We start from the raw sequence: 13,487 nt of genomic DNA on the forward strand, positions 1-13,487 counted from the left end.
TAATATTATATACATCATACATATAATGATAAAATTATGAAAGTAGCCTCAAATTGGTTAACCAAAGTTCACATTTTTTATTTTCGCATGCTCCATATTTTCAATTTGAAGAAAGGGTCAACGCGCCCCCTGAACTTGTGACACGGAGTCAGCTAACCCAATTTATACTTTTTTGAGCAACTAACCCCAAAACTCTTCATTTTTGGATCAAATAACCCGATAATTTATATTTTTATTTTAAAAAATAGATTTAAAATAATTATATCGCAACAATTAGAGAAATATCTAATTATTTTTTTGTATCCCTTACCTCCGATTTGTATTTTACACGTTTTAAAAATATAATTATGGGGTTATCTGACCCAAAATTATAGAGTTTTGGGGTTCGTTGCTCAAAAAAGTATAATTTGGGTTAGATGAAGGGGGCGCGTTGACCCTTTGTTCTTTTCAATTTCTAGTTAAAATTTTATTTTATGTCCAATATCAAAGATGTATATGTTACGTATCTTTTATAGGGAAAAATAAAAATATGAAAAGTGATTAGATAAAGATAAATTTTTAATTTCAATTGTATTTTTGAAAATTAAAATATGTTTTCGGGTAATTGTATAGATTTCTAATAAATAATATCAATACTATAATTTAATTAACTTAATTTTTTTTATATTTAATAATTTGGTGAAATGCCATTAGTTCTATTCAGAGAATTGTGATGAAGAATGAGACAAACCAATGAGGTTTAGGTGTAACTTCATTGGTATGTTTGTTTCATCTGCATACCAAAATTATCCTATTAGCATAATTATTTATTTATTATGTTCAAATGGAGGCTAAGGAAATGATAGTAACAACCTGTTTATATTTAACTTAACTTAATCAAAAATTGACTATTGAATTAATAACATTATCACTAATCAATTAAATTCATCACTTTTATCTTAAAATGGTTATTATTTTTGAATCTCCTTCCAAAAGTTGAAGAAAAATTGTTCTCTAAACTAAAAATAAAAGATACTTATTATATTTTTTGACAAAACGAAATAATGTTATATTTGCTTAATTTCCAGTAGGTTATAAATGAAAACAGCTGTTAATGTGAATGTGAAAGTATGAAAATTTTGGGTTTTGTATTAAAAATGACTTCCATAACCTCTATAATGAAAAATAAATTTAATATTTTCATATTAAATCTATAAAAAAAATTAAATTTAAAAAAATGGATAGATTTATAATGAATTTGTCAAATTTAAATAGATTTATAAATTTTAATAAATTTGAATATATTTTTAAAAATCGAAAAAAAAAATTGACCTTTTGGCACCATTAGACCAAATTATAAATATATCTCAATTTATCAGTTCATTGAAAATATATTTAATATTTTAAAATTAATTTAATTGTATCGATATGGCAATTGAATGTGTATTAAAAAAGAATTTTCAATTGGAATACTATGTGTTTTAGCTAAAATACTTTTAAAAAATATTGATCGATTTTAAAAAATTTAATTTAGCAATTGAGATATATTTATGATTTTTAGAAAATTGGGATAAATTTTGAAAAAAGTTAGAAAGTTTTAACTTTTTTTTGTGTAACATCAAACATTTTTTTTTTATTGTTACATCGTATGTTTTCTCCTCCTTTAAAAGATTGAAAAATGTACAAAAGAAACAGAAAAGTTAAAATCAGAGAAAGTGAGAATGGACTGAAACTGACACAATAGATTTTTCATGTAATTGGCATCAAAAGAGGACACTTGTTGACATAAGGCAAAAATCATATTGGTCTATTTTTCATGTTGAATTGAAACTATTGGCAATAGCCAAATCATTTGCACACTGATTGTATTGAAAAACGTTAAATGGATAAAATTTATAAAATTTAAATAAAATTAATTATTCAGTAAAAAAAATTAAATATAAATTAAATAAATTCTTAAAATCTTATATGATAATTTATTAAATAATACATATTTATAGTAGTATGTTTTAAGTAAATTTAGAAATAAAAATTCAATTTAAATTTAGAAAAATAAAATATATTTTTAAACAAAAATAAAATCTAATTAGGCATTAAAGTTTCAGTCGAAACAACAGATTTTACTGGAATTTGGATCGAATTGAGACCTCGAGATGCATTTGGAAAGTCTACTAACTCGGCTATACTTCACTTGCTAATTAAATTTTAATACTTAAAAGTTTAATAGAAATTATAGGATTCAATTGTAAATAATAAAATTGTAACTTTAAAAACAAGCAAACATGTTGAGTTTAATATTTCTTATCTAATCAACACATATTCAATTTAATTAATTTTTTAAAATATTATAAAATTTAGTTTGAAAATAATATTTTAACATATAATATTTAAAATATAAAAATAATTATAAATGCTAGGACTAATAAATAGATAAACTAAGTTTAAATTGTGTTTGGATATTTTTAATAAGTTTCCGGATCTTTCTCAAAGAAAACTAAGTTTATGGATCAAAAAAAAATTATTTTTGACATCATACATTTATACTCCTTGATAAAAAAAATACTAATAATATAATTAACCGATGAAAGAGAAGCAGACATAAATTCGATAAAAATTAAAAAAATATAGTTGAATTTTTAAAAGTAAGACACTGTTTAAATTGAGAAAATTCAGATGATTAAAATCCACGAATTTTACATAATCTATTAATTTAAACAAAATCTGTCATTTGTTATGATAAAAAGTGATAAAATCAATGAATTGTCAAATCCACCGTTCTTTAAAATTCTCCATTTGATTTCCCATTTAATACGTGGAAAAGTTAAAATCCACCATTTTTTTAGGAAAAAAAACTTTATTAATTACTTAAAAGCTTTTGATCGGACAAAACATAACTATGAATATCAGAAAGGACATGCCCCCTCCATTTTAGGTTCGATTCCGAACTATTAATGGCTTTTGTAGTCAGGAAATCAGCCACTATATTGGAGTTTCTACTTACATGTTCTACTCCCACACACCCGTCATAATATAAATTATTACAGTCTTTAGCAATAAGGCTCACATCATTACAAAACAATAACTTTTGATTGAAGATTTCTACCACGCTTTTAAATCAGATCTGATTAGAAAAGGGTTAAAATTTTCTTCTACTGCTAGCATGACTCCATCTCTGACTGCAATAGCTTCTCCCAGCTCTACTAAAACTGCTTGTCCATACTTCCTGCAACTAGCAGCTTGAGTATCTCCTTTCCAGTATCTTATAATCGCTCCTGTGCTGAACTTGTTCTCCTTTCCACTCTCTTATAATCCACCATTTTTAATACGTGATGGATTGTTAAAATATTTTTGTATTCTAAAATTATTCCTTAGGCACCCATTTAGCATTTTTTTTATTTTAGTACTTATTCTATTACCTTAATTACTATTAATAGTTACTTTATTCAATAAAAAATTAATAATAAACATAATTTCAGAATTTATAATTAATATCAAGAAGTAGTTGGTATTTCAAAATATACAGTTTTGATATTGACGATGTCTATATAATTAAAATAAAAATATAATGATTTTTTTTATAGTTTAATATAATAAAAAGCTAATAAAAATAACCAATTCAATTCCATCTTAATGCAATTGTCAACATTTCTCCTTCTTTTTTTTTATCCCAAATGCTTGCCCATTTTTAATAAATCACATTCTTTTTTTATATTATTTTATTTAAAATCTACTATATATTATCATTATTCTAAAAAAATGAATTAATCATAATATCAATAAGTGTATAATAGGAAAAATGCGAAGATAAATTTGTAAAACTTTAATATATTAATTGTGTTTTTTAAACTGTGTGAAAATAGTAAAGTCGATAATTATTTTCAAACAAAAAAAATATACTTCTGAGCTTCTAAATTTTATATATTTAATATTGGACCAAGAAAATTATCTGAGCTTCTTTTTTTATTTATAAGAGGAAAATAACTTGAATTATTTTACTTACTTGCCTTTTTTAAATATATATTGTTAAAGTAATACCTATATATACCATTTATGCTCATACTTTGTCCTATGTACAAGAATCAAAACTTAGATTTGTTTACTAATACCTAAAGTCCTCGACCATAAATTGTTTAGGAGACTCCTTAGTCAATTAATTTAAAATGCCAGTTTTATAATTACACAAGTGTGATGATGTAGAGGCACAAAATGTTTAGTGATGGAAAGGCATTCAAATTGGTTAGGTGAAAGAAAGTTCAAAGCATTGGACAGTTTTTTATTTTTAAAAAATTTATTCATTGGACGTTATAGCTTGTCTAGTCTAGATAAGAAGGATTTGCAATGGTCAATGCTCCTTTAATAACTTTTTAACCAATTTGAAGAAGATATCTTCTCTTAATTACAGCTTCTTAATTAACAATTATTCATCCACAGATACTTAATTATGTCACCTAAATTTTCTTTTGTGGTGAACTGGCCTTTTGACACTTATTGTAATTTACATTTGGAGATAGTATTGTGTTTCTTAGAAAATGAAAAATTTTAATAACATATATTCGTGCAACCGTGCGAGAGAGAGTTGATTTCATATGTATTATTACTAGTTTCTAAGCAAGTTTAAATTTGGATTGTCTTAAAAATACTAAAATGTAGTACTAAAATAATTTTGATTGTGTTAAAAAGAATTAGCTACAACACTTTTTTTTTTCAAAAAAAATTACAAAATTGAATGCCGAGGAAACTAAGTTATTGCATACTTCAGTAAGACGTTCATGTTTTCAAGCTTCATTGTTTTGATTTCAACTACATATGGATTACAGCTTGAAATGATATATTTGTGCATGCAAAATTCTAATAATGGTACAAACAATTCATATAACAATAATAATAGTATTATTTTTAATATTACGGGAAGTCGTTGTGAATTTAGGGTTTATTATATGCATCAAGATCATATATTTGATATTTAAAGCTTAAAGCTTAATTTAAAAAGTAATAGCATATGTAAAAAAAAAGATTATTAGTTGAAGTTTAAAGTTTTCCGGCAGTAGTATGTATGCAAGTTACCAATGAGCAGTGCTCGAATTTCCTGAAACGATCCAATTTTCAAGATATGATATGACAAAAATTAAGTTAACCGGAATTGAACTTAATTATATGTGTTCAAATAGTAAACAGATCGGTCCATAATGATTCAGTAAAATAATAGATTAAACATATTGAATCTATATATTGTGATTTATTATATGATATTTTTGTAAATGGATTAAACAATCTATACGAATTAATCCATTAAATAAACTTATCATATTAGGTTTGATATTTTGACATGATTAGTTAAACATGTCAAATTCAAATTAGAAAGATACGTCTAAATTTAAATAAATATACGACCTGTTTATGATCCAATAATATGTATTGCCAGCCAATTATTCATGCAAAATTAAGGGACAAAAGGGTGAAAATGATCATAATCTTTGGAATGATTTAATTATGGTAATAACTAAATAAAGTTATATTGAAATTATGATGACCAAAGTAGCTTTCCTTTTAAGGCAACAAATCCAATTCGAGGGGGACGCGTGTCAGATTTTGCTTCCGAAAGGAATTTTAATCGTCTCGGCAACCTGACTAAATAGTCAACGTCCATATCTGCCACGTCATAATTAAAAACTTAAACAAAATAGATAAATAAATAATCTGGATCTGCATGGCTGCACATTAGATACCTCACGTTGCCACTTGGTAAATTCTCATTGGCTGTATGAGCATGAATAACCATGGTTGTTTAACCCAAGAGTTGACCGTAAGCTCTAGACGATTGATGCGGTGGCAGTTGTGGGACCTGTTTCGTTTGTACCGACATGTAGGCATGAAGATGATGCTGATGTGGCACTAAGTGATTGGTGGAAAAGCCCGAAAACCGTGGGTGTTAGAATATTTTGAATTAGACAAGCAAAGGTCAGCTAAATATTGCATTAGAAACTTTGAAAATCTTGATTTAACACTCTAATTAATCTTCAAATCTTATAAATTGACCATTTCATGCTTGAAGATTGAGATACAATCGGCATGAAATCAGGATATAATAAAATAAAGTAATTTTCATTATCACAAAATCTTATATTAAGTATGTGTTTGTCTCTTGATCGATCGTGATTTTAGTTTCATTTATAAGTTAATTGAAATCTGATTGGTTGTTACTAGCTTAGCATGGATGATTTTGTGCTTGGTTTAGGCCATGATTAAATAATTGTTAAATGATACTTAGAAAAATTGATCTTTTACATTCTTTTATATTTATACTATATATCAAAATGGATCAATTGTTGATGTTTTAATAAGTATTAAAAAAATTGATATCAAAGTTATAAACCAATTGATCATGAGAAAAAAATACCAAGAGAATGCAAAATAGGCAAAACTTTGCACATCGAATTATTTTAGACTTTATAACTAATTAAATTTAAATAGTTTATACTTTTCAATTACAACTATAATTTTTAATTTTTTTGCAAGTTTTATAACATTTGTTAAAGTTATTTTTTATAGTTGTCTGGTTTATGTTGAATCATGTGCTACCATATATGAATTTCTATTAGTATAATGAATTCTTTACATATATTGTTCTCATTAATATAAACATTGTTGCCCTATAATAGGGCAAAATATGTTGTTAAAGGATATCCATTACAACTTTTAAATTATAGAGAACTAGATTAATTTTTATTGTCAGAATAATTGTACAACTGTTGTAGATAGCAACTCTAAATTCGTTATTGCAGTCTAACCACCGTTGTTGTGTTATATCTGTTGTTTTTATTTTATTTTGAAGCCAACATCAACACTAGCAAAAAAACTACATTTTTATTTGATGAAATTCATCGTGAGATGATAATTCCGATCGTTGCAAAGATCCAACTTTCTTAAAATGAAGAATCCAACATCTTCACTAGTTAAAAGAATAAGAAAAATAAAATCTTAAGCTAGATTAGATCTAATTCAACTAAAATACTAGACTGTAATTGGTTTTTAGATCTAGACCCCAAATACTTAAAATGAAACTATAATCAAAATCTAAGGGGAAAAAAAACTAAAATGTTAAAAAAATTAAGAATAAAATGAAAAAAAATAGACAGAAATGAGTTCGAGAGGTTTCCTCTCGTGAGCTAGGAATACAATGTTATGTTTTTTAATGGTAAATATTGCATCAACACGTACGGATGGACAATAATTTACACAAACATAGCTATAGAAGCGAATGTAATTTATATTTAAAAATGAGCTTGACATGGACTATTAACATTATTAAAAAATTAAAATTATTCAACTTGTACATATGATATGATGAATTGATATATTGAAAATCCTTGTTAGTTGTGGGATATTGATCCCTGGGGCCTCTAATTTTACGCGTCAAAGTCTTGATTTCCTTTGTCTTTTTATATGGATAAATAAATGATTTCATTATTATTGTTTTTCTTTATTTCAGTTTCAATTTGGAAAAAGTTCTCTATTAACGTTTGGACTTTTCAATTTTTATCATTTCAGTATTTAGACTTTTTTTTCAATTAGTATCTGAACTCAAAATAATACGTTCAAACAAGTGTTTCTGACCAATTTGCCTTCATCGAAGTGCAATTCTATGCGTATTCAACTTAATTACAATTCTATTATAAATAATTAGAAGCCACAGTTAAGTCTTTTACCAAGTAGCACGGGAATAGAAATGAAAAATGAAAAAAAAAATGATACAAAATAGAAATGAAATACCAATATTTATCAAAATTAAAATACACAAAATGTGGAAAAAGGTGTAAATATTAAAGAATATAGGGGTGTTTGAGAATTCCACATTTGCATCATCAATTTGTCAATATGGGCATCTAATTTTACACTTTCAATTATTATTGTTTTTCTTTCCCATCTTCTTCTCGTTTTCTATCTATTCATAATAGGTGTCACCAGCTCATTTAGTAATTGACCATAAGATTAAAATAATTTTTGAAATATACTACCACTTTATAAAAAGAAAAAATAGTCCTTTGTGGATCAAATTAATTATTATTTTTTCTATAAACATTACATTAAAATGTTAAATTGTTAGATCTGCATGGTGTTTTTTTTACTTGAACTGAATCAAAATCTTAATATACAATATACACTCATTTTTAGGTCTTTGCAGACCTAATTAATTATTTTTTTGATAATTGATGAGGGAAGCGTGTGTGAGAGGATTTCAACGTGGAATGATTTGAATTCACGATCTAACAGTTTGCTGCCTATCTCTTATAACATTTGAGCTATCAATTATAAGGGTGGCTTAAGTATAGAGGTAAAGCTAAAAAAATTCCCAAATCAATGCAAATGGAAGAATTTCAAACCCTAAACCTGACATTTTAGTTAAGATTCCATGTCATAACATTCCTTAATATATATTAATTGCTATTAAGTTCAATGAAGACAAGTTAGGTTGTTGAAGGTAGCTATATATATATATATATATATAATGATACCATACATGTTTATAATGTCCTATAGTCGATAATATCTATACATTCAATTTTGCTAGCTGAACCTCTCTAAGTTTTTATAACAAGGCTTAATTGTTTTTAAAGTTACAAATTTTGAATGTCTTTAACAATTTAAAATATGAACAACAATCTATTTTTCACTAAAAAGTTAATGATGTGTACACCAAAATATACATTATTCCGGCGTCCACACAAAATATTGTTTCGTGTTTTGGATTGCAAAAATTTAAAAATTAGTGCACGGCATTGTAAAAATAAAAAATTCCGAGTTAAAAAAACCACAGTAAATCTTTTGCGGAAGACAAAACTCTAACTCTAAATTTTAAATGGCTGCATAAGTACATGATCTTAATTAAACTAGGAGATCCTTATATAAGTAGAGTATATGCACAAGCTTCTTAAAAATAATGACTATTTACAATCTTATTACCCGCCTAAAACCAAACATACAAACACACATTCTCCTACAAAACAAAACTAAAATCTCACTTCTACAATCAAAATTATCTCAATTCTCTTTGCATTCCACTACATCATCCACAAATGCAAACCCAAAATCCATTTCTTTATCCAAAGAAGAATTTCTCATGTCGCATTTAAAGAAATGCTCCACAATGAAAGATTTAAAGCAGCTTCATTCCTCAGTAATCCAATCCGGCTTCGAACAAAACCTTTTCGTAATAGGCAAAGTAATCGCCTTTTGCGCTGTTTCAGACCACGGGGACATGAATTATGCTGTATCAGTCTTTGAAAGCGTTGAGAATCCAGATGGGTTTCTTTGGAATACTATGATTAGAGGCTTTGGTAAGATTAATGAGTCTGTGATAGCCTTTGAGTATTATAAAAGAATGCAAGAGAAAAAATTGGTGGCAGATAATTTCACATTTTCATTCTTGGTTAAGATTTGTGGGCAGATGGGGTCAGTTTGGTTAGGGAAACAGATGCATTGCTGTGTGTTAAAACATGGGTTTGAATCACACGTCTTTGTAAGGAACAGTCTGATTCATATGTATGGTGTTTTTAAAGAGTTTGTAATAGCTCGACAACTGTTCGATGAAATGCCTAGTCCAGAACTTGTAGCTTGGAATAGTATAATTGGTTGCTGTGTCGATTGTGGTGAGTTTAAAGAAGCTATTGGGTTATTCTCTCGGATGTTGAGTTGTGGCGTAGAGCCTGATGAAGCTACCATTGTTGTGGTTCTCGCAGCTTGTTCCGTGTTGGGAGAGTTAAATTTCGGGAGATGGGTTCATTCGCTTGTTAGTAATTCTAGTCTTGGAAGCTTGGTAGAGGTTAGTAATTCTGTCATTGATATGTATGCAAAGTGTGGAGCAGTGGAAGAAGCACACGAGACATTTAATCGGATGATCGAGAGGAATGTAATAACATGGAACACAATGATTTTAGGGTTAGCAACTCATGGCCATACAAACGAGGCATTGGTGCTATTTTCCAAAATGTTGGAGCAACACCTTTTTAAACCAGATGGTATTACTTTCTTGGGGATATTGTGTGCTTGTAGCCATGGTGGAATGGTAGACCAAGGAAGAAGATTTTTTGATGTAATGAGCAAAGAATATCAAATCCAACCAACAATTAAGCATTATGGGTGCATGGTAGATATTTTGGGTAGAGCTGGATTTGTGGAGGAGGCCTATGGATTAGTAAGGAGCATGCCTATGGAGTGTAATGCTATTATTTGGAGGACATTGTTGGCAGCCTGTAAATTACATGGAAATGTTGAAGTTGGGGAGAAAGTGAGGAGACATATTTTGGAAGTAGAACCGGATCACAGCAGCGACTATGTTCTTGTTTCGAGCATGTACGCAGGTATAGGACAGTGGAATCAAGTAATGGTAGTGAGGGAGTCTATGCAAAAGAGGGGAATTCATAAGCCTGAGCCTGGTAATAGTTTCATTGGAATGCAGCCTAATCTGTTAAATTTGTAGTTCCAAACATAAACCAATTTTCTGATTTTGTTTACAACGTTGAAGAGGCACCGAATCTCTTGGTCTGTGCAGCACAAAAACAGAAACAAGAAACATGAAATGCTAATACAAAAAACGGTGAAATGATTATTTTTTTAAGAAGAATATATTATGAATACAAGATTTTGGAGTTTTGGAAGCGTTTCAAAAAGTGAAAAGAAAACACCGGAAGGTAGGATCGAGAAGTTTTGTTCCATACGGCATTGCTCTCGGTAGATGACCTAGTTAGATGGATTTTTTCTGTTTCTTCTCCTGCCATTCCTTGATATCCTTAGCTACCTTTGCCTTTACTTTTGCATGAAAGCCTGAATATGGCTCATATCCAAAGGCTTTTTCAAGGAGCTGTAAGGATAATATCAGCAAGATTAAATATAACAACCATTCTTTAATCACAAGTCCTCAATTTAAGCAAAAATCAAAACTTTTTTTCAACTTTTTTCTTTTTGGGCCCTATAAACAACTAGGATTACCTCAAGTATAACAAAGAAAGGAGCCATCAAAAAGGCTTGTGTAAGGTTGTCAAGAAGCGCTGGCGCCCGTTTCTACAAATGAATAAAATCAGTTAGAAATCTGAAATTATTTGAGGAAAATGTAATACATCACTAGCATGATTTTTAGAATACATGTTGCCTACCTCAAACACGCCATGGCCAAGAAACTGTCCGGTCCAACAAAACAATTGTGCTGCCAGCACAACCTGTTTTCAGTATTGCCACCAATTACGGAGTCAAATCAAACACGACGTATATATATTTATCGACTACTCATGCTTAAAATTTACATCCCGTAGAGTTCCAAATTTAAGTTTAAAGAGTAGCATAAGTTTCTATTCTCAAAGAACCCTGGGGTCCAGAGTGCTTTCAAGACAAAGTACACGTTTGCTTGTACTGTCCAGTTTCAAGAAATAAGTAGAAATCTCTTCTAATCAACTCAGCAATAAAAATTCTAGTCACTACCAATGATTTATAGTCGATATAACATGCTCCATGTATTGTAGGGTAAAGCAATTTAACTCAAGATGTCCATCAAATCAATGAATTAGATAGGAACTAAACCAATAAATGACTGGCCCTACTCTTGATTTTATTATCTATAGCAGTTGCATACTATTATTACAAGAATACAGAGGAAATCAAGAAATCGAGATTTTGGCGGTCGGACGGAAAAACTGATGTCAGAATAGATCAACATAATATAAGCAAACATACACAATGACATAATTGAGCTAATTAGGAGAAGTCCGTAGAGGCGTAGAGCACTGCAGCTTAGGGATCATTTAAACTTTAATTATTCGTTACAAAGTGTCTGATCAGCTCTTGTATCAGTCTAATCCTGTTATTGCACTCTAAGCTAAACTCATGAAATTAGATTCAAATCCATCAGTTTTCTAAATTTCCCTGATTGCTCATCGCATTCGGGTAAGCATTCTTCCTCGATAGCTCATTGCAAACAAACAACTAGTCTATCTAAGCAATTTTTCAATAACAAATGGCAGATTATCAAACCTAGCAACTTTAATATCGAATTAGTGTGAAATGAGCAATTTAATAGAAATGTTCCAAAAAAAAAACAATCAAACCTAAAAAGTAGTACTAAATCAAAGCTGAGAAAGGACTCTTAGGATAAACGTGATATTTTCTTTGATGATGACTCTAATGATAACATTGAAAAGTCAAAAACTGCCGACTTGCTAATAAATAGTTTCCCTAAATCAAAAATCATTGTACAGAGAGACCCTACACAACAGCATTCAATTAAGTTCTGCTGCAGCCATCCTAAGACATTAATGTTCAAAAGGGTCCACAACTTACCTTCCTTCTACCTCTAAAATTGCACAACTTCAGCAGCCAAAATTCAAGCATTAAACATAAAGAAAAAACAGTTAAGCATTTGCAGCAGGACACTAACTAAAAATATCAGACAACAACAACAGAATTCACTTAAAATTAATGCTAGCAAACATATATCAAAACAAAGTCAAAATAAACCCCAGAAAAATCCAAAAACTCCAATCTTTTTGTTCACAACATCAATCAAACAGTACCAAATAAATAAAACTCACAACTTTTTACTTAAAAAACAAAAGAAAAAAAGATTTATTTACCTTCCAAGCAAGAGAATAGCCAAGTCCAGAAGAAACAAAACTAGCACCAACCCAACAAGCAAAGCAAAGCAAAGCAGCAAGACTACCTGCTTTAATATCCAAACACATATAAAACAACGCATAAACCAAAGTAAACAAGAACCCAAAATTCACTAACAACAACCCATGATGACCCACTAATCCAATTTCAGAAAGATCATAAATTGATGGGGTAAAATATAAGAACATAAGAGAAGTGAAAACTAAAGGCCAGACAAATAAAATGTGTATGAAAATGTTAATTGGGTTGCTGTGATATGCTCCATAGAACGCAAAATTTGTCTCTAAATCGAATAATCCAGTTTTTTTGGCCATTGGGTGATTGGGATTGGATTTTCTCGAGAAAGTTGGGTGGTTTTCCGGGAAAGTTATGGGGAGAGGAAAATGAAGAGAGGTAGGTATGAGTAGTTTCGTGAAGTTGTAGATGACATCGAGGATATCTAATGTTCTGGGGCAGTCTACTAATAAAATATTAATGGTCGCTGCTGATTTGCTAAGCTAACTCGTCTCGTGGTTTATTATCAGCGTTAACAGTGTGAAACTTTGTGTTCTTATTTGTTTTTTTTGTTCGATTTTTTTTAAAAAAAGATAGATGAAAATTGATTTCAATTTTCTATCAATTTTGCTATAAATAATTTTTTAAAAATATCATATTTTTTGCATGAATTCCACAAAAAGTAATTATGAACACATCTTAGACCATCAAGTGAAAATTTAGATTTACAATTTTTGTTAAAATAAAAGTTTTAAATACTGAATAAAACGGATAGAATTAGAAAGCCGACATCATATATATCGCATTATAAAATTAATGAAATTCTTTTAAGACCATCTCTTAATTTTCAGATG

At 28.9% G+C, this 13,487-nt stretch overlaps 2 protein-coding genes across 2 annotated transcripts; one reads left to right on the forward strand and one right to left on the reverse strand.

The window, feature by feature from the left end:
• The first annotated feature begins 8,892 nt into the window (after nt 1-8,892).
• LOC126674077 (pentatricopeptide repeat-containing protein At4g21065-like) lies at nt 8,893-10,884 on the forward strand. The gene has a single exon (XM_050368451.2). It carries the CDS (start codon nt 8,918-8,920, stop codon nt 10,454-10,456), a length of 1,539 nt encoding a protein of 512 aa, XP_050224408.1. The 5' UTR covers nt 8,893-8,917; the 3' UTR covers nt 10,457-10,884.
• On the reverse strand, nt 10,560-13,137 carry LOC126674078 (2-hydroxy-palmitic acid dioxygenase MPO1). Its single transcript, XM_050368452.2, has 4 exons — nt 12,600-13,137; nt 11,130-11,192; nt 10,966-11,037; nt 10,560-10,837 (listed from the first exon to the last, which is right to left on the reverse strand). Exons 1-4 carry the CDS (start codon nt 12,951-12,953, stop codon nt 10,721-10,723), a joined length of 606 nt encoding a protein of 201 aa, XP_050224409.1. The 5' UTR covers nt 12,954-13,137; the 3' UTR covers nt 10,560-10,720.
• Nucleotides 13,138-13,487: the final 350 nt, after the last annotated feature.

This window comes from Mercurialis annua, linkage group LG3 (genome assembly GCF_937616625.2).
Source record: "Mercurialis annua linkage group LG3, ddMerAnnu1.2, whole genome shotgun sequence".
NCBI classification, from domain to species: Eukaryota; Viridiplantae; Streptophyta; class Magnoliopsida; order Malpighiales; family Euphorbiaceae; genus Mercurialis; species Mercurialis annua.